The following is a 21,647-nucleotide window of genomic DNA, read 5'->3' as shown; positions in this document are numbered from 1 at the left end:
TAAATAATCTGTGCATGTTTTATAGGAAATCATTAAATAATAATTTTAAGTCTCTCTGTTCTGTTTACATAGATTGTAATTTTGTTTGTAAGAGTGGGGAAAGCTGTTTGGGGCTCATGCTGATTTCTTTCTAGATCATTGTGTTAAAAAATTACTCCAACTTTGGCTTTTATTTACCCAGGAAATGGAAGTCTCTATTTTTTTCTTTTTTTAATCCTCAGTGGAGGTAATAAGGTCCTACATTATCTATTTGCTTATAAATTGGTTACATAAGGTAAATAGTTCTATAAGTAAACTTGTAAAGGGGAAATCACCCCTTTATTGCACACAAAGATTTTTCAAAGCTCTGTTTAAGGCACTTGTTGGGGAGGGCTTTTGTATATTTATTTATCTTTTAGAAGTTGGTATACAATCTGTCTTAAATTGGGGTACATTTAAGGAATGATCTATTAGAATATTACAATGTATGAAGAGGTAAACAAAAGAAAAAATTATGTTCCTTCTCTTTTTGCCATATCTAGGGGTCTCCTCCAGTGTGTGTATTCCACTATTGACAAGTAGGGTTCAAGTGGAATCAGAAACTGAAATCTAAGTCATCTTTTGATTTGTTGCATGTCTTAAAAGAATAAAGTTAGACATGTAACTATTGCCCTGTGAAATAACCATGATAACTTTTGTCCTGCTTACATCATAGGGCTTTGCACTTGGGTGGATAGATAAGCAAAGGTAGTGAAAGATGGAAACTAATTTGAAGAATACCAAGCAGAAATAAATTTCCAAGTTTTATTTGGCATTTACTTCAAATGAGCCTTTGTACTTAGGATCTGGCCTATATAAAGGAGTCATTCTTTTTTCAAGGAGTTCAAATTTGGGTGATAAGACTTTTATGTGTGTGTCAGATATATACATACATATATATAATATATGTGATACATAACGTATGCATACAATATATAATATTTAAAATACATATTTATAAATATCTATATAATTGAAATAATATTGCAATTTGGTGTATGATAGGTTGGTACAGGCGTTAAGAATTCTGAGAGGGTAGGTGATTCCTTGAGAAAGGGTTTATAGTACCTGTATAAATATACTTGTTTACTTGAGCTAGCTTAAAGGGTTTAGAGAAAGAGAGTGGAGTGGAGTGGAGGCTTGTTTTTTTCTGGGAGGACAGTTAATTAACTAACCATACTTGCTTATAGTGAGGAACAGATGTTGACAAGTTTGGACCAAAACATTGGGAGTGGAGGTCCTTAGATCCCAGGCCAGGAAGTTTAGAGAAGGTGTTGACAATTTTACACTAGTGGAGCTTTTGGAAGGTTGATCTGCCTGGCAGTGTCCAGGATAGATCAAGGGCTGGGAGAGGAGGACTAGCTAGTGGTTCTTACAGCGCCGTGGTTCATAGTGTTTCCCCAACCTCAGCTGACGTGAGGATGAATATACCTGCTCATCAGAGAGCATTCCTCCTGGTGATGCTGCACTCACGGGAGGAGAGATTTGCATCACAGGCTGGAGTGGATGGGGAGAGGATGGCATGTGACTTAAGAACACAAATTACTGTTAAAATTGTTAAGGTTTAATGCTACAAAAGGCTGAACACACTTTGAAAGCACTTGGACTGGGAATGAAACTGAAAGCAAACTATTGAGAAACAAAAGAATTGATGGTATTTGGCAGTTGACTAAATGTAGAGACTAAGAGAAAAAGATTGAGTCAGATGGCTTTGAAGGACCAAGCCTATGATATGACTTGCCCTGAAGTCTAGCACAGTGACTGGCGTGGAGAAGGGTGCTCAGTACAGTATTTGTGACATTTAAGCATGGCACAGGACCTGTTAGTTGCTAATGTAATTGTGCTACTAGGTGACAGGCACTCTAAAAGAATACTTTGCTTTCTCTAGGAGTTTATGGAAACACTTCCGTGCTGTGAGCCTTTGTTTATTTTTGCTGATATTCCCTGCATATATGGCCTATATGATTTGCCAGTTTTTCCACATGGATTTTTGGCTGCTTATCATTATTTCGAGCAGCATTCTCACCTCTCTTCAGGTAAGCCTTGAAGGGTTAATGAACTTTATATAATAACTGACTTTCTAATTTTTCCTCCTAGAAAAGGAGTTAAACTCTTTCAAGATTAATGATTATAAGTGGCCTATTTAGGTGTGCTTCCCACTCTCTTTACTAGAATACGTTACATTTATTTGAGCATAGGAGTCAGAAAGGAGGTTGTTAAAATACTAGACCTGTCTATGTCCCTCTTTTATTTTTTATCAAGATAATTAAACTTTGCAGTTTCTTCTTTTCAGAATGGTATGATACAGACATGTTATGTAAGTAACTGTAAAAGATTTTACAGCTCATTTGGAGCACAATTTTTTAGTATATACCCACTCAGAAATATCCACGGGTTTGTGATTGTGTGTGTGTGCGTGTGTGTGTGTGTGTGTGTGTAGGTGTGTAGGTGTATACACATACACACATATATATAACATGTTTGTATATTACAGACCCGATACATACTACACACACACACACACACACACACACACAAATACACCCCATATTGACCTGGAAATGAATCTTATTGAAACTTGAAGATGGATCTTTGCGGCCTGATTAGTAAGAAGTGAAAATAAATATAGCACTGGCAATAAAGATTTATTCATTGTTTCTTATAGAAGTAAAGTTTCCTTTAAGTTGAGGAACAAGTATGACTACAGAATTAGGAAAAGTCAGATAGAATTTTGATGGGTTTTGGCAACCTAGGGAGTAAGGGGAAGGGATGAGTCAGAGAAAACTAATTACTAATCAGAATCTTTTAGGGAAGTTATGTCTCAAGGTATGGCTTCCTGGTTTCTAATACCTGGATTACTGAGATCACCCCCCATTTTAATTGCATCATTGTCTCCTCTACATACTAACGTGGCATCCTATATGTATTAGTAGTGTGTTATTGTTTAAAGTCTATGAAACACGTTTCTTAGTGATCATATTGTTTTAATATACTTTTTTTTTTTTTTGACAGGTTCTGGGAACACTTTTTATTTATGTCTTATTTATGGTTGAGGAATTCAGAAAGGAGCCGGTGGAAAACATGGATGATGTCATCTACTATGTGAATGGCACTTACCGCCTGCTCGAGTTTCTTGTGGCCCTCTGCGTGGTGGCCTATGGCGTCTCTGAGACCATCTTTGGAGAATGGACAGTGATGGGCTCCATGATCATCTTCATCCATTCCTACTATAATGTGTGGCTTCGGGCCCAGCTGGGGTGGAAGAGCTTCCTTCTCCGCAGGGATGCTGTGAATAAGATTAAGTCGTTACCCCTCGCTACGAAAGAGCAGCTTGAGAAACACAATGATATCTGTGCCATCTGTTATCAGGTAACTGGCACAGTAAGAAGCCATTTGGGTGGGGCTCATGCGATGTATCCCTTGGGGCTTTAACCATATTAACTGGGTTCACGTTAAATTTCCAGGCAGAATTACCCCCTGGGTGCAAAGAAAGTGGGCCTCAGAAACTATGAGACCTGATAAAAGAATTTCCATTTTATTTCTAAATTAAGTTTTTAACTTAGTCCCTCAAATTCTAATTGATTGTTATTTTCAACATTGCTCACCCATAAACAAAGGAAAAACAGGTCAGGTGTACTTTATATTTTACTCCTGAATAAATTTGCACACACATACATATGTACTATCAAATATATACTATCAATCAGGAGTCAGCAACTTCTGAAAAGTGGTGTGCCAAGATTCTGACTCTTCCTTCTGGTATTCCCAAGGTGGGGAAGAAGTATTGATTTACTTTATGTAGGTGGAGAGAGTACATGCCCACTTGTGGGTAGATGGATATCTGAGGTGGGTACAAGCCTCTGTGTGGGGTGGGGTGCAGGCAGGTATGGTAGAGGCAACCAGTTGGTGGACCATTGCAGTTGGGCTAATGGCATCTTTGGCATATGTGCCATATATAGCTGATGGTTGCCTTTTATTAAAAATTGAAAGGTGGTGTTTAAACCAGCTTCAAAATATAACAACAAAAAATAGGTTGAGAGTTTAGTCACCAGTCACCTGTGCAAGAGGAAGGTTGAGTAGCAGCTTGTACAGCTAAGCTGTGCTGTTGGAAGCGTGGACAGAAATGACGGCAACAGCAGAACTTGTTCCTTTAAAATCTCTCTTGGAGTGTGGGCTGGTGGAATAAAACTATAGATGGTGGCAGTGAGTTTACAGCGGGTATTCTTTCTCCAGGGCTGCTTTACAGTTTACATAGGGTGTGCATGTACTTGTGTGTTTAGGACCATCTAGAATCAACATTTTTTTCTAAGAGTAGATTGCAACTACAACTTTTTATTGTTACTAGAACATACTTTTGGGTACTAGCAGAATAATGTTTTCCAGGTTGGTTTTGTAAATGAGGGGACTGAGGCATAATGTAGATTCCCCCAAGTTAAGGGGTCATCATTTTAATCCTGCCTCCTTGGTGCTCGGTACCTCGTTGTACGCGGGTGCAAAGCACAGCAAAGACAGATTCATGGCACATCAGCGTCAGCACGTATGTCTTAGTCTGTCTCCGGGATTGAAGAGTCCTTTTTTGTATTTCCTGTTGTCACATCACTTTTTTTGAGGTGCTCGAGCTACCTGCTAATACCACACAAAAAAATGAAAGTCAAAATGCTTAAGTTCCCAGCTGGCTGCTTTTCCTTGGATGGCTTTCTGCTTAAAAGTTGACTCCCAGGTGTTACCAGCTCTTGGCAAGGAATTTCTGTGATAGCCACAACTCCTTGTTTTGGGACTTTAAACAAAACTAATGGTCGAGTCACCAAATGTATGTTCTTAAATTTAAACTTCATGTCCTCAGCCGTCCCTCCCCAAATATATCTTCAGCACGAATATTAATGCAAAGCATACCACCTCATGTTCCAGTGGTTATTGAAATCGAGTGTGAGCTTTGCACAGTGGCAGCATCGTAGCCAATGAGGTTTACCCGAGGCGCGATTATTGCTAATTGAAATCGAGTGTGTATAAAAGTCACGGGTGGTTTGCTGTAAGTGTAGATGTTGCTGTCTTCAGCTTCCTGGTTCCGTAGGTCTGGGTGGCCCAAGAATATGCGCGGTCCCAAACCCTGCAGGTGATTCCGATGCAAGCTGAGAAACGCTGGCTTATACAGACCGTGTCTTGTAAATCGGATGTGTGCCTGGTCCCTAATGAATTTCCACTTCCTTGCCAATACCCTGGTGGTACGTGGCTGATTTTGTGTCCTTGCTGATAAGCTCATCATGGAATAATTTTCAACTGTTGAAGCATAGCTGGAAAAGTCCTGTCTTCATTGCATTTTCTGAGGTTCTCATGTACTCGAGCCATCCTGATGGAGACCCAGAAATCATACTCTGCAGTTGTGTAACCCTCATGTGGCATAAAAAGCGGAACCCGTTAAGAAGGTGGTTTCTTCCTCGAATTAGTCAGTGGTTCTTGCATTATTTGTATAAAGGGGTCTCTGATGACAAGAGCAATAATACTAAAATATAAAATGAGTTTCATTCCAAGATCTGTATTACAAATTTTCTATGAGTAATTTGTGGGAAAGAAAGGTTACAGCTATTACTTTTGGGGGTAGCAGCAAAGATTTTAGATAATAGACACTTAGGAGGTATCTTCTTTTCCTCCCTTTTAGGACATGAAATCTGCTGTGATCACGCCTTGCAGTCATTTCTTCCACGCAGGCTGTCTCAAGAAATGGCTGTATGTCCAGGAGACCTGCCCTCTGTGCCACTGCCACCTCAAAAACTCCTCCCAGCTTCCAGGGTTAGGGACAGAGCCGGTTCCACAGCCTCATGCTGGAGCTGAGCAAAACATCGCACTTCAGGAAGGTACTGAACCCCCAGCTCAAGAGCGTCCTCGAGGGACTGGGATGCAAGACGGTTCTAGGGACAATAATGAGTGCACTGCCAGCAGATCAGATAGCCAGGAAGGGACTTGTGAGCCCAAGGAGTATCCTTCTAGTGCAAAAGGCGGAGCATGTCCTGTTGAGGTCAGCCCAGAAGAAAAGCAGCAGGAGTAACGCTGTGGAACTCTGGAGGGACGTTCACTCCCAATGGACTTTGCGCTCAGATTTGAGGAATGAAGTAGGTAGGAAGTGATTAGGGAGGAAACTTGACATTCCATGGATCTAATCCAGCAGTACTGTCAGTGGAGACCACCTGCTTTCATGCCCTTGACATTGTGGGAGAAATTTTGCGATGTATGCTAATCAAAATGTATTTATATATCCTATGCTGATGTTCCGTAGAGGTTTGCCAAGGAAATTCAACCTCAACAACTTCAGAACTGCCCCTGATCTGTAAGGGATAAGTAAAATCAGACTTGAGTGTCTGAAAGGGGCTAAAGAAAGGAGGGTAAAGAGCATAAGGACAACATGGGAAGAAGCAGGCAGAGGTGGAACTGACGTTTCGCTTCTGTGGGACAGGAGCCTTCTTGTCACAGAGTATGAGTAGTGACCCACCCCTTTTTCCACCCATTTCCCTCAGTTAATGGGAACTCATTCGGTGATTATTGAGTTTTGTACAGCACTGATGGAAATCAAAGATGTCAAAGGGTTGATTGTATTCCGAAATTGAAGCACGCTCATACTTCGTGTGTGCTTTAGGGGAGGGGTGGGTGGGCACTTGGGCCTTGCGGGTGCATTCATGTAATCTGAGACTCCTGAATTTTCTGATGGAGTCCTCAATATTTTGATGTATATGAGATTTTTGTTAATATTTGTATACTGTGTTGGCTGTGTGAAGCAAACTAAAACTCTAATGAACACTTTGGAGTCCACATTAGTGTGGGAGGCCAAACTGGGAAGGGCTTTAGGGCGCTGATAAAGGCCTGACGTGTACTTTTCAATCCTGTGTAATGTTTAATTCTTGCAACTGAATCAAAACAGTGTTAAATTATGGCAATATTTGCACTTTGGGAATGAGTACATAACTGTATGATCACACTCTGCAAATGCCACTTTTAAAGCTGTTAATAGACTTTGCACCTTTTCTTTGACAAGGATGTGTCATATTTAAATTTTTACATTCATCATGGCTATAGGTAGAACTGGGGGGGAATGTAATTTTTTTATGGGAATTTTGATATGAAAAGAAACTAGTCATTTATTTATACAATAGGCTTGGCTCCAAAAGTGTTTTTCAGACTTGGTATTATTCCTAATGTGGGATGTGACTTTATTTTATTTTTAGTAGCAAATTTGGATGTAGACTGACAGACATAGCTGAATGTCTTAATAAATTTAAATTTGAAGATAACTGTTTTCTTCCTGTGATTATTATTGTTATAAAGTGTTTTGTTGAAATTCTACTCTTAGGAGGTTTTTTTTTTTATCCAGCTGGGCTTCTTATATTTTGGTCCCTGTCAAAAATGCCCTGTAGATGGCAAAACATTTTGATTGGAAAGGGCCAATCCTGTGAAGTCTTCTGCACCAGTGGCAACTGACCTAGCTCTGCCTCAGAATCGTCTGGGAAGCTTTTTAAAAAATTACACTATTTTGAACCCCACTTCAGACCTACTGAATCAGCTGTTGGGGGATGCCTGAGAGCGTGCATTTCAGAGCTTCTGGGGTGATTTTACCCAACGGAACTGACACCAGCACAATTTTACATTTAGAAAAGAAATGGCTCGAGTAGAATTTCTCCCCAGGTAGAGCTGGAAGTTTCCCACCATCCTTGTGAGTCAGATTAGGCAGAAAACAGAGCAGATGGCTCCCTCTAGTGGTAGTCAGGCTGTTCACAGACCTAGCTGTGATCTCTGATTTAACAAACGTATTTTCAGCCTTTGTGTAAAAGGTACATGTTCGAATAGTAAACTTTTAGGTGCCTTTTTTGAAGGCGTAAAACTGCAGACAAAGTGGCATAAAATTGCAGATAAAGTGAAATCATTTATGGCATGGTGAACTTGGCCAACCTTTAGTATTGTTTATACTTCTGACCAAAGAACTCTCATATAGACTAAGGAAAAGTACTCAGATGTCTTAATAAAAGTAGAGACTTCTTTGGCGTCAAGTTTCACTTATAATACACTTTTTTATCTCCTAATAGCACAGAGACCCCAGCTCTGTTTAGCAAGTCAGCTCAGCAGCCTGGTCGACAAATAATACTATCAGTGTGTATCCTTTTGTTTCAGTCAGGAGAACTATCTTGTGTTGTAGTAACGACAGAGGTTTATGTCTCACACACATTGCATATGTGTCTGTTTGCAGGTTGGCAGGGGTGCTCTATGCAGTGCAGACACTCAGGGATCTACGCTGATGGAACAGCCACTGAACCTTGCTGATGGTCTTGGCAGAGAGAAAGGGCTCTGGAAGGCTGTACGTTAGCAAGGGCGTGCTCCTCCCAGCAGGGGGTGCCTGTCCCTTCTGCTTACCACCCTGTGGCCAGAGCTATGACCCCACCAGCACAGGAGGATGCAGTTCAGTCTTTTCTTCTGTGGCCTAGAAAGAACATACTAGCAGTGCTGATGATGACCACACCTCAGTTGAAGCAACACCTAATTTTAGGAGCACAGGTGTGAATGGTTCAAAATATATCAACTGAGAACCTCTGACTTCATTTGTTCCTTGTAATATGCTGGGATGGTAGCATTGTATAATGCCATCTGTCTTTCAAATTTCTGTTTTTCAGCCATTTTTGTAAGTTTCCAACATACTGCCTGACTTTTAACCTAAGAAGAACACATGAAGTTTAACTACCTCATTTGTACTACTGAAGAGAAAACAAAAAATTTAGATTTCCCTTCTGTTATACTTGATCAAATTAAGTGAGAAACTATCACATCCTTATGAGCCCTTTTTAGGCCACTTTTCCTGTCCACGTAATGATTTCCACTATTTTTCAGACAGTGTGTATATATTTTCACCCATGATCACTTTTTTCTCTTAAAAACTTTTTATCACCTTATGAACTTGGACACCAAAGTTAGTACTAAACAGTCTCAACAGTCATACTACCGTGTTTCCCCGAAAATAAGACCTAGCTGGACCATCAGCTCTAATGCATCTTTTGGAGCAAAAATTAATATAAGACCTGGTCTTATTTTACTATAATATAAGACGGCGTATAACATAATATAATTAAACATAATACCGGGTCTTATATTAATTTTTGCTCCAAAAGATGCATTGGAGCTGATGGTCCGGCTGGCCTTATTTTTTGGGAAACACGGTAGTTACCAACACACATTTCCAGTGAGTGGTGTTTTTCATTTGATAAAACTTGTCCTAGTGATCTAAATCTAGCGGTTTGCACAGCATGTCTCCAGAGGTCTCATTTTCAAGCATTGGACTGAACGTGACGCTTCCTGAGGTCCCTCAATAGGGCTTCCATATTTGCTCTGAAATATGCCATGTTTTCATGAGCATTTTACATCGGCACACTGCTTTCCTGAAAGGTTTTAACATGTCAAATTGTGAATGTAATTGGTTCATAGAGAAGGAAAAATTTTGTAGTTTCTCAGTTTAAAAGGGAAGGTTTTGTCCATGACTGTGGTAATGAGACAAGAGCCTTATTAAGTATCAATAAGTTGTGTGCCAATTTTGAAAAAAACAAAACACCTTTAAGAAACCAGTTTTCCATTCTGTTCCTTCCACTTTGGTTTTCATAAAAATAGAGATTTTAAATAGGTTCTAGATTTGAAGAAAGATTTTAGAATTATGTCACCTTGAAAGAAATTACAAGGTTTTTCTTAATGCTAAATGACTTTTCAAAATACTTTTTTAACTCCATATTTTTTTAACATTGCGTATTACTTGGGAAATCCAGTATTTGGAAAGCATAAAAATCACCTATAATCTCACTTTTAGAATTAGTCTTCTCAAGTTACTTTTATATTGGGTGGTAGCAGAACCCATTGACAAGCACACCCACACACCCAGAGACTGTTCCACTTCTCTTTTTAAAATCAACTGCTTATCATTCAGCTTCTGAAATTCAAATAGATTCCAGTTTTGTAATTTCATCAGTTAAGGCACACCTGTTTCTCCCTCCTTTGAAGACAGAAAAGTATGACATCTAACAATAGGGATATATACTACAGGTAGTACTTGCTTAGAAAATAATCAAAAATACTAGGAGCCGCTTATGGAACCAGCCATTCTTGTGGCCCCTCAGAAAACTACTTCCTTTTTCTCCTCCAGTGGATTCGACATTCGGTTGCAGGATATGGACAAAGTTGAGAGTCAAGGTAGGACATTCCTGGTGAAGACTGAAAACCCTGCTGTCAATCACGAGTCTGGCATCCTGTTTGTTTTCTTTGGTCTTCCCAACAGTGACACTGCTGTTCTCTTCCTATTTTTTTAATGAATGTTGGCAATTTGACCCTTAATTTTTCTTTCTATTCTTAATAGATACAAGCAACTCCTTATTTTCCTATTGTTTTGTATGTTCGAAGGTGAGACCATGTGACTTCTGACTTTCTGGAAATAATCATCTCCATGAATGTAAAAGATGCTGAGCCAACTCGAGATGGAATATTCTGTTCCTTTCCAAATGAGAACTTGCCAAACTGAAGTCATTTCTCTGAGTGGCATCAAGCCTGCTCGTTTCCTTTGACAATCCTTTATTAGTCCCCTTGGATTTAGGGAAAGAGGCAGTGGGAGGGGTGAGAGGAGCCTTGACTCAAAAAGCAGGAGCTCTGAGCTATAATTTTACTCCCTTTCAAGCTGTGTGATACTTGGCTAACCTTTGTTTTTCTGGGCTTCGGCCTCATCTGAAAAAATGATCTCCAAGGTATTATTCTGTTCTGAAGATTTTGTCCATCTGTATTAATCTTTACTACAGACTAGGCGATGAGTCTTGTGTATATTTCTATGTGCTATGCAAATGTTAAACGTAGCTAAGGTTTGATTCACCGCTGAGTTGCCAGTGCCTGGCTCAGGGCAGGCCTCTTAAGTGAGTGAACAAATGAACTTAGTATGTGGCTCCTTGTACAAACCCTGTAATTCAAAAATGGCAGAGAGTGTTCTAGAGGCAGAGAGCAGAACATTACATGCCAGCTAGATGAAGTCATTGCTGTGAGTGGTTTTTGATGGTCTAACTGAATTCAGATATCGAACTCGGAGCCTCTAGAACAGAGATTACAAATCTGGGACGTACAGGTGAAATCTGGGCTGATGAATTTTGCTTGATTTTATGGTTTGGCCTCAGGGGTGCACTTTAAAGTGAACTTTTCAAAAACATTTGAATTAGTTGCCAACCGTTTAAAACATTGCAAGCTTATACATACAAACTCAATTTTCCAGCTTCTCTTGGAAAATTGGAAGAGCCGGCTGCATGAAGTTACTCATTCCTGCCTGGTAACAGTTGGCAGGAGCTGAGGTGGGTCAAATAGGATTTCTAATTCACCCGGGTCCCCTCCCCACCATGGCCTGCTTTTGAAAATTAGATTGTTGTCATCAAACTTTTTTTTCGCATGAGACGTTGTGGTTACTGGGCAAGTGTGGCTTCTCATTTAGTGCAATTGTAAAGTGCAAACATTCTGTATTGATTGAAGTGAAAAATATAAGAGAACCAGAAGCAATGTAGATAAATTTGATGTTCATTTGTGAAAGTGTAGGATCTGTCTATTTTCATTTTTCTGTAATTACCGTAGTTCAGTTAAAAAAAATGACCTAGTGTTTTATTGGAATCTGTTTTCAATTTAGGTCTGTGTCTGCATTTTGCACTCGGATACCGCCAAATTGTTGCATGAACTTAGGCCAGTGTTTCTCCATCTTTGATGGGCTTTGGAAGCAGGTGGGAAGCTTGGGAAACACAGAATCCTGGGCCTGACCCCACAGATTTTGTTTGGGTAGGTTTGGGATGGAGACTGAGCATCTGTTACTTTTTTACAAATTTTGCCGATGATTCTGATCCCACGGAAATATGAGAACCTTTGATCTGGAGCAAATATTCCTGCTCTGTTGATGAGAGGGTGTTCCTTGGTTTTGGAAATACTGCTGATGGAAGAAGATTCTTAGAGAAGAAATACACATGAAGACATTTGCCCCTGAGGAACATCTGTGGTTACGGCTTGCAGCAGGTTTAACAGCTTTCACAGGGTTTCTGCAGTAGAGTAGCAAAGGCTGCCCAGCACGTCAGTGCCAGGTGCACGCGTGAGATCTGGCCTAGTCTACCAACCGTTTGGGTTGACTAACCACCCAGAAATGTCTGAAACTATATTTAAAGGTAAAACATTGTCAGTTTTTCCCACAAGCATACAGAACTAAAGAACCATAGAATTCTGGAAATAAACCAGCCTTTGGCGATCTTTCACTGTGATGCATTTAGAATCCAATATGAAGGAACAATTAATAATGCACCCTTGTAGGCCATGGACTTTGAGGGTCGCCTGCCAACCACCCCTGGCTTGGGGGTGAGGGGACCAGTGTGTACATAATCTTTCTCACGGAATCACCCACCCAGTTCCGTCTAGTGACTACTACCATAGGGTTAAAGAGAGTTAAACAGTCTGAGAACTAAGGAACTGTCTCCCCTCTCTCTCCGTTAGGGTTTGAGCCACGGCCCTTTGAACTCGGTTTTCTAGTTAACTGAGCTCATGGTTCTTGCTTCTTATAGACATGACATGTAAATCCAAAACTAGCACGACATTCATGTTTTCTGATATTCTCCAACAAAAGAATAGCTGATACTTGCCTTGTGCCAGGTACACTTTTAATCCCTTTACAAAAAAATAACTGCTTACACTCACCTTTTGAGGTAGGTATTATCACCCCCATTTTCTAGATGAGGCAACTGAAGCATAGAGGAGTTCAATGATTTACTCCAAGTCCAAAGTGGTAAGTATTTGAACCCAGGAAGTTTGGCTTCAGAGTCGAACATTATAATGTGTGCCTATTCACAGGCACGTTTTTTTTCGTGTTTTTTTTTCCCAGAATTTTTCATTCTTATCCTTAAAGTTGGTGACGGTGGTTAGAAAAGACATCTTAGGGACTACCCCCTGTAGATATCGATGGGCTGGGTACTTTGCAGGTTTCATTCATTCAGTAGCCACCACAAATGATCTCTGTTAAACCCCAACTCTATTCTTCGACACGGGCAACTGATTTTTTCTCAGTTCTATGTCAAGTGTTGTAGAAACAGTTTCAACCAGTATCCCACCCTACCTCCCCCCCATCCCCAATTAACTTGCCTTCCCTATGTCCCCATGGCATCTAATCAACATGTTTGTAACTCCTAGGTACTAGACAGGAGCTCAACGCCAGGCATGCTCCCTGCCTTCCTACAGCTCTCATAGTGCATTCAGAAGACGCACAATCAAATGAGAACAATAAAGTGGAATGATGGGGAGCCATCTTCTCTATTTGCCCATGTCTGCTCATGAAGTCTATTATGCAGAAGACCGAAGTGACTAAGGAGGGCTTTGGGCTTTTGGCCCCTGGATTCATTTTCTACCAGTCATGAGAAAACATTCAATATTTAAAATTGAAATAGTCTTGCCTTCTATGAGGCATGATTTTTTCCACCAAAGACCAGCTTTATCAGCATTGTGGAGACAGGTTTGTAGAGAGTGCCCTAGTGGAGTGGCTGACAAACTTTGCTGGACACTGGACTCCCTGGGCTGGGTGAGACCTGGGCATCAGGATTTGGGGAATCCCTAAGAGATTCCTGTGTCCAAAATCTGGGAATCATAGGATGGAAGAGATCAGTGCTTTCTGCTGCTCTGTCACTTTGACACTGTAGACAGATGTGATGGACCTGGGACCTTTGTAACCAGTGTCCCTGGATCATAGCATGGTTTCCGCAACCCTGAACCTGTAAACATGTATTCTTGATCTTCACTTGAATCAGCATCAGGCAAGTTGAGCTCTGCTGTGCTGCCAACCTGTGGGCTCAGACTTGGCAAACTGGCACCTGGGGCCTGAATCTGACTGGCAAAACTGTTTTGTTTTTCTTGGACAGTGTTTCTTTACAAAGTGGAGCTACAATTGGGAGATTTACAAAACATCTGGATTCCTGAGTTTTCTGGAAAAATCAGAGATCCCAGCCCATCCCTACTGACTGCAATATTCAACAGAAACTTAGGGGCGCCTGCCCCTTAATCTGGCATCTATTCTTCCCAGCCCCCTAGTTCATCAGGCCCTACCCAGACCCCACCATTTATGTTACCTGTGACCCCTGCAGGTCACATGCTCATGAATTACTTCATTTTGACAGTTGCATTTGCTCATCTTTGGCTGAGTATTGACTACATATACATAGCACCTTCCAGCCATAGTTTGCTTCCTGCTTGAACAGTTCCCACCAAGGAAGCACTGATCTCACACACACACACACACACACACACACACACACACACACACACACCATTTTCCAGGTTTATTATCCCTGCTTTAATATTCTCTTTTCAGGCCACTTCCAGCCCTTACTCCATTTATATCTTTCTGATGGGATAGGGTTAGTGGTGTTTTTCAAAACATTGCAAGATGAAGTAGAAACCGAGAGGCACATGGTAGACCAGATTCTCATATTCAAATGCCTACGGGGGTCCCACAGGGAATGTCAATGGCTGAAGTGGGCTGGCTGGAGACTGCTGACACCTGAAAAGCACTCGCTTCTTCTGCGAGAGGCAGCCCTCCCCAACTACCCTGTGGAGAATGTACCTCTAGAGAACATCTTATGATAGTAGGAGCGCTCTGTATCTGCCCTGGCCAAACATGGCAGCCATGAGCCCCCTGTGGCTCTCCAGCACTTGAAATGTATCTAGTGAGACAGAACTGAATTTTAAATTTAATTTTCATTAAATTTAAATAGCCACATGTCACTGGTGGCTACCATATTGGAAGGAGTCGAGCTGATTACTGCTGAGCAGAGGTGAATGTGGGTCCAGTGTGGCCACATGTTCCAGAGCATCCAGGAATCCATATTGTCTGTGAAGTCTCTTCCGTTTAGTATGTTGACTCCATTTTTTAAATGGTGTGAAAGCCAAACAAAACACATTAACGAGATGAATTATGGTCTGTGACCAACCATCAATGTCCTCCACCCATTGGATTAATGAATGGTCAAGGGCAGAGAGTAAAACACCTTGCACATCTGTCAGTGGAAAGCAGAGGACATAACTAATGTGCTATTGCTCTTAAATAGAGCATTACTTGCACAAGGAAGGTTTCTGTGTCTGCTCTTTCCAGCCACTAGCCACACAGGACTATTTAAATGAAATTTCAAAAATTAAATACTCAGTTCTTCTCGGACCTTGAAGGTATTGAACACGATTGTCATTGCACAAGTCTATTGGACAACACTAGAGCTGAGAGAGTGGAGGAGATAGAGGGAAGAGGGTGGGAAGGGGCATCATGACAGGCTAAAGAGATACTTGGGGACAAGGCCACGAGGTCACAAAGGGGCTGGTGCACCAGTTAGGACTTTGAGCTGAAGATTTGTGTTTTAGGACGCCCCTGCTGCTGCTGTGCTGTGTGGAAAATGGATTGGAAGGAGAACAGGAGTGGATGTTAGAGCCCTGATAAGAGGCTGCGGCTGTTCAGGTAAGAGCTGAGGACGCCCCAACAGTCACCCAGTGTCCATTACCCACTGTCCTCCATGCTTGGCTTAGGACCTAGAGTACAGTCGTCGCTTATAGTGCCAGGTATAGAATACCCACTCAAAACAGTTCAGATTCTGCAGGCGAGGACGCTGAGGTTCATAGTGGTTAAATAAATTTACCTCACAGACCACGCAGCTGGTTAGTTCCAGAGCTATGATTCTACTCCACAGCTATTTAGTTCCAAAACCTGAGATTATTTTTTATTTTATCTTCCTCTCTGTACAATGCTGTCATCGACGTCCCCCACATCGGTGAGTCACTCTCTCTAACTGCAATCGCACCAGCATTCCATTTTGTGTTCCATTTACGATGAAGAGAATTATATTTTACAGCATTTCTTTTTTCATAGCCAGCTTCTTCTATTCCACATTAAGGGTAAGCACAGCTGGTTGGTTGAGTTCAATGCCGGAATCCAACTTAGATAAAAATCTTTTGTATGTGATATTAATTGCGTGAGCTTTTATAAAAATATGTGTGCCTTTGAGGAATTCTTCAGACATCTGGGGAATTTAAACTAGTAAATTATACTAGATTTCCTTGACTAGCACGATAATTCCCTAATGAAAAGAGTGGGGCTTTATCTCAAGCTGTGTGTAGCAGTGAAAAGAAACTTAGCTGAGACTTGCAAATTCTCAAGCCTTTAGGTATAAGTTTACTTGCTTATTTTTCTCTTTTTCATTTTTTTTAAATAAATAAGACTTAAAAAAAAATCCTTAAAACCTTATTTTCCCTTTTTTGGTCATTTTTATTTTGATATAATTTCAAATTTACAGAAAAGTTGCTCGAATAGTACAAAGAAGCCCTACGTACTCTTCACCCAGATTCACCAATTAACATTTTGCCACATTTATTTACTTATCAATTTCTCTCTCAACACACACACACACACACACACACACACTCTCACACACACACGCACACACACATTATTTTTTAACCACTCAAGAATAAGCTGCAGACATAATGCCACTTTATCCCTAACTGTTTGTATTTTCTAAGACAAGGACAGTAAAATGATCAAAACAGAAAATTTAACACTGGTACAATATCATCATTTAATTCACAGTATCTAATTCACAGGATTATTCAAATTTCACGTTATCTCACTAATGTCCTTGGTAGCTATTCACAACTCTTTCCCCTGCACCCCACACAGAATCGAATCCAGAATTATGCCTAACATTGAGTTGTATCTCTTCAGTCTCCTTGATCTGGAATAATTCCTCATACTTTTTTTGACTTTCATGACATTTATATTTTTGAGGAAAAATAAATAGCTATAGATTATGGATTATGAATAGTATAATCTAGATTATGTATCGTATATTATAGATGATGTAAGAATTCATGAGTCCATATTAATAAGTACAAACATTAAATAAGAGCAAAGGGAAAGCTCTTCTTTCAGTAAAATGATAACCAATAAAAATGTAGAAAGGAATGACAGAATTAGAGAATTACTATTTGCAACCATTAGAGTAATAATTGATTCAGGCAAGAATTATCAATGGATAGTAGAAGTAGCAAATGGAAGTTTGAAGAGGAAATGCATATTAATATACCTTCAAAATACTGCTCCACAAATCAGTTATTGATTAGAAAGCAAAGCACAGTAACTGCACAGTGGGGTAAACTGGCAGATAGCGTGTTAACCAAGTAATCAACGTTAACATCACCAAAAATGGGACAAACCATCATCATCTGCTTCTTGATATGATGCACTAAGGGAGAACACAACTTTACTTTGGTGGTATTCCTGTTAAAAATAAATCTATTCATGAGGAAACAAACAAACCCAAACAGAGATATTGTACAAAATAAGGTTTGCTTTTTAATGACCAACTTGCATTATCAAAGAACACCACTAGATGTCACTGTAGTTTAGCAAATTGCGAAAAATATCAATTTTGGTAAAGCATATGAATTCCTTTGTGGCCTACCTCTTTACTTGGATACCTTTGCAGACTGGACACATTTAGCCAAGTCCAACACATATAGCTTTTGAGAAGCCTGCAAGTTAAATAATGGTGAAAGCCATGGAGAAGGACAGACTGCTTGGGTTTACACCTGTCTGTGTCACACAAACTGTAATGTGGAATCCTGATCATTTCTACCGTCTCTGGACCTTGATTTCCTCATGTGTAAAATGATATTTGAATTGCCTACTCCTAATATCCTTTAATCTATGATTTTAAACTAATATTTTCTTAACTAAAATCATTTCAATATCCTTGGTAAGATTTTCGCCCAGCCCTGTTGGACCCACTATTGGTTTTCTTTGTTTTTGTCTTTCACCCAGTACTCTAATTGATCTAATGTTTATCTTTAAGTTGACTCAGTTTTTAAAAATGTAAATAAAGAAAAATAATTTTTATAAGCCGATCACAAATGGAAACCAGTATCTTCCCTTAAATAGAAGGTAACCACAAAAATAAATATAAGAAAAACAATTGGAGCTAGAAGCTATTGTCTGCCAAAGGCTCAAAGCTTCTGGCCAGCTCTTTTTGTTTCCTTTTTTAAGGGAGGTGTGAAAGAGAAGTTGAAGACACACTAGCCTTGAGACTTTCCTTTTGATGTAAGCAAAAGAATTGAGACTGAGAACAGAAGAACTTTCTGGCTTTGCGGTTCAGTATTATTTAATTCTGTATCCACAAAACCGACCACAATATTTCATATACCATCTACAACCATGCTTTCATAAGCTGTTCTAAGTTTTATTATTCCCTCCCTCCTTTCCTTCCTTTCTTTTCTTCGCTCTTTTTCTTAATTCTTCAATATTTCTAATAGACCAGAAAGTGTGTGATTAGGAATCATACATTATTCATCTCTTTCTTCAATCTGTATTTGAGCTTTCATTTTATTTTGATGTTCCTTTCAGTTTAGTTTCAGTTTAACTCCCTTTAGTGTTTATTTAAATTTGCTTTTATAGTCAGTCTTCTCCCATTTAAAATGCTCACTCCCTTTTAAACAGAGGAGATGATATATATCCCTGTGCTGTCAATGTCGAAGCAATTATATGCCACCAAATGGCTTGTGATTTGGCATCTTCTCTTGATAAAGGCTTATGATAGATCGGATGTGGCAGAGGTCAGGAATTCTGCTGAGTACAACCTGAGGGGATGCTTCAAATTGCTTGAGCTTTATCCAAATCCCCTAGGACACAATCAGAAAACTGGTCCCCTTCAATTTTGGTGCAGAGGTTTTTCTCTTCATTCTTCACAGAGATTCAGAGTGAAGACGTCTAAGGCTGAGCCATTTAATTGCAAGCTCCCTAACATTAGTGTAGCTTTTTCCTGCTTTGTATAATCTGTTATAATTACTAATTTGCTGGCCGCAATTAGCATAGGGGGTTTTATAGGAGTTGAGACAATTTCTTAGCTACCCAATGTTACTAAATAATTTAAAAAGGGGAAGGCCAAGAATTTCCATCAAATATGTTTTGTTTTCTTAATGCCCGTGTCACCATTTAGGAAAACCATTAGAAGGTAAAGGAACCAGGAAATGCATAAAGATCGATACACCAATTATTTTCTGCATTATAGTTATTTTTTCATAATTTCCTTTTCTTGGCAAGGTGGATTTAATTTGCCATTAGAATCCGAAAAGCTGAGAGGTCAATTTCACAGTTCAGCAAAACAGAATGCTTTTTGTCTTGCACGAAACACGGTTCCTATCTGCAAAAACTGGAGAGATTTCTTCTCAGAGGAAATTTTCATAAAAGGTTGATCATGAATCAGTAGAAACTTTTTTTCTATACCAAATTCTGTAGAGCTGTACTCTTACCACTCACCCACCCCAATTCAGAGTAAGGACACCTGTTTTTTATTGGCTGGTTTGTTTTTGTGTTTTTTCTCAGTGTTCATTGCTGTACGTATGCTGAGATTCAAACCAGGGTGAGCAGATATTATAAGATTTCATGAGCTACACTAAAGACACTGATGAAGAATCACATATGAAGCGTGATCGTTTTCTGGTGAGAGCCTTACTTGAGATTTGCTACAGAATTCTTCAGGTTTCCTCCAGCCCCATTTGTTTCTGTTGCTGATTAATGTTTATGATTTCATTATCCTCTTTATGTTTACCTTATGGTTGTAGCCCCCAACATTCACTCCATTGTTTTACTATGTGTTGACATCAGTCTTAATGGATGACAGTATTCTGGCAGAACCGCCTTCCAACGTTTGCTGAATATCTCTAGTAAGTGTACTTTGAGCCCATTTCTGGAGCGATATCCCCAATATATCCCCAGGACTGCAAATTATACTTTATCTCATTGTTTTAAAGTGTCTACAGCCAACATGTCTATTTAAGATACTGAGCCAAGTATTGTCTTCCCAACATCTATAACTATTGATTCCGACGAGAGAGGCCTAATTATATTTGTGCTTATCTTAGGACCACAGCATCGAAAGAGGCTTTAAAGGTCCCTCATCCCATCTGGTGCTTGAGTCCCCACTGTATCAGCCTTCTGGGTGCAAGTAATAGAAACTAACTCTGGGCAAGTTAAACCAAAAACGGGTATTTATTGTATTAATTAAAGGTCGCTCACGGAATTTGAAAACAAAAAACAAAAACAAAACAGCCAAAGAACCAGGCTCTGCAGGGTCAGAAACCATACTGATTCTGGGACTCTGGGTACTAGATGCTGATGGGCAATGTCTTTAAGTGTTACCCGCTAGTGACTTCAAGGGGATGCTGGGGGGAGCTTTAAACTGCCTCCAAACCCCAATTCTTAGTCCAGGCAGTTGAGACTTCTTATCCTTTTTCAAAATGCTATGCAGAGGTGGTTTAAAGTGGTCCCCCGAATCATGCCCTCCACCACGTTGCCAGCCCCATTCCTTCTCCACAGAAAGAATAAGGCTGCCACGGAAACAACCACTAGGGGGCATCAGCTTTGCGTCGTCTCCCCGACTCCACCCTCTTACCACTGCAGAGAAGAGGGTGCTGAGGGAGGGAGTCTGGGTCATTCTAAGTCACGACGTGACCACCCTTTGTCCAGGTTGATTGTTAAGTCAAGGCTGCCACGATAGGGGAGAGGTAATTCCCCACCAGGGAAACTGGAGGTTGTTCTTCAAGGAAGGAGGAATAGCCAGAAAACATGTGTCCGCTAACCTTGCTAAGAGAGTGACAATCACTTCCTGTCACACGGGCCACTCTCACTCCTCCAGTAGCTGTTGATGGTATTTGTACTAATGATGGAGTTAATATAGGGTTGCCAAACCTGTTTTCCAAGAAAGAGTGGGACATGTAGATTTTTTTTTTTATCTTGAGCTGTTTTTAAAAGCATTATTAAGGTATAAATTAAATGTAATATACCGTACATATTTAAAGTGTAATATTTGATAAATTTTGACATACATATGTACCTGTGAACCAATCATTTTATATACATATATAATTTAATAAATGGTTATAAAGTGAGCATTTGTTAATCACCATCCAGATCAAGAAATAAAATAGTATTGGCACCCCAGAAACCAACCCTGCACCAGTGTATCCATTTCCAACCACAACCCCTTCCTTCTCCATGAGGTAGCTACTCTCCTCACTTATGTGACAATCATTTACTGGCTTTTGTTCATAGTATTACCACCTGTACACTCATCCCTACACCAGGTAGTTTTAGTCTTGCCTGAACTTGGAACTAGATGTAACTAGAATGATACTGTATTACTTTCTGCACCCTGATTATTTCACTCAAGGTTATGTGTTTCAACTTCTAATTTCTGGCATGATGGAGCGAGGAGTTTGACAAATCTTATCCTTAAAAAAACAAGCATTAAGTTGGTCAAAATATCAGAAACACCGATTTCAGTGCTCTGGAAATTGACCGAAAGCATACCACAATCTGTTGTTGTTTCATGGGTATAGACTTTCAATTTTACAAGATGAAAAGAGTTCTGGAGATTGGTTATACAACAAAGTAAATATACTTACATTACTGAACTATACACTTAAAAATGGTCAAGATGATAAATTTTATGTTATGTATATTTTATCACAATTTTTAAAAAGGGGGAAAAGCTTGCATGGAGAACACAAGACTTGAACACTTGTCACGA

General features: G+C 39.9%; 1 protein-coding gene, 1 long non-coding RNA gene and 1 pseudogene across 9 annotated transcripts in view; all 3 read left to right on the top strand.

Moving 5' to 3' along the window:
• RNF145 (ring finger protein 145) overlaps positions 1-7,298 on the top strand; it is a 47,514-nt gene extending 40,216 nt beyond the window's left edge. For 5 of the 6 annotated variants that reach the window (XM_074313855.2, XM_074313856.2, XM_074313857.2 and 2 more), the window contains 3 exons: positions 1,907-2,054; positions 3,031-3,387; positions 5,675-7,298. In XM_074313855.2, the coding sequence (XP_074169956.1) occupies positions 1,907-2,054; positions 3,031-3,387; positions 5,675-6,061 (892 nt within the window). In that variant the 3' untranslated portion in view covers positions 6,062-7,298. The remainder of the gene's footprint in view (positions 1-1,906; positions 2,055-3,030; positions 3,388-5,674) is intronic. The other variant, XM_019740555.3, reaches the window with a different exon arrangement.
• Positions 4,948-5,020, top strand: LOC141567389 (U4 spliceosomal RNA; annotated as a pseudogene).
• Positions 7,299-8,252: 954 nt separating the features above from the next.
• LOC109451637 (uncharacterized) lies at positions 8,253-21,421 on the top strand. 3 transcript variants are annotated; one of them, XR_016021374.1, is made up of 4 exons: positions 8,253-11,360; positions 13,222-13,540; positions 15,433-15,526; positions 19,442-21,421. It is a non-coding gene; the product is annotated as an uncharacterized LOC109451637 (long non-coding RNA). The 3 variants fall into 3 exon arrangements; XR_012489854.2 differs by having other exon boundaries at positions 8,253-10,227; positions 13,222-15,526; XR_012489852.2 differs by having other exon boundaries at positions 13,222-15,526.
• Positions 21,422-21,647: the final 226 nt, after the last annotated feature.

This window comes from Rhinolophus sinicus, chromosome 5 (assembly GCF_057876585.1).
Source record: "Rhinolophus sinicus isolate RSI-liver-muscle chromosome 5, RSI-T2T, whole genome shotgun sequence".
In the NCBI taxonomy this organism is placed as follows: domain Eukaryota; kingdom Metazoa; phylum Chordata; class Mammalia; order Chiroptera; family Rhinolophidae; genus Rhinolophus; species Rhinolophus sinicus.
Note: the sequence above shows the minus strand (reverse complement) of the source record. Positions and strands in the feature narration are given on the sequence as shown.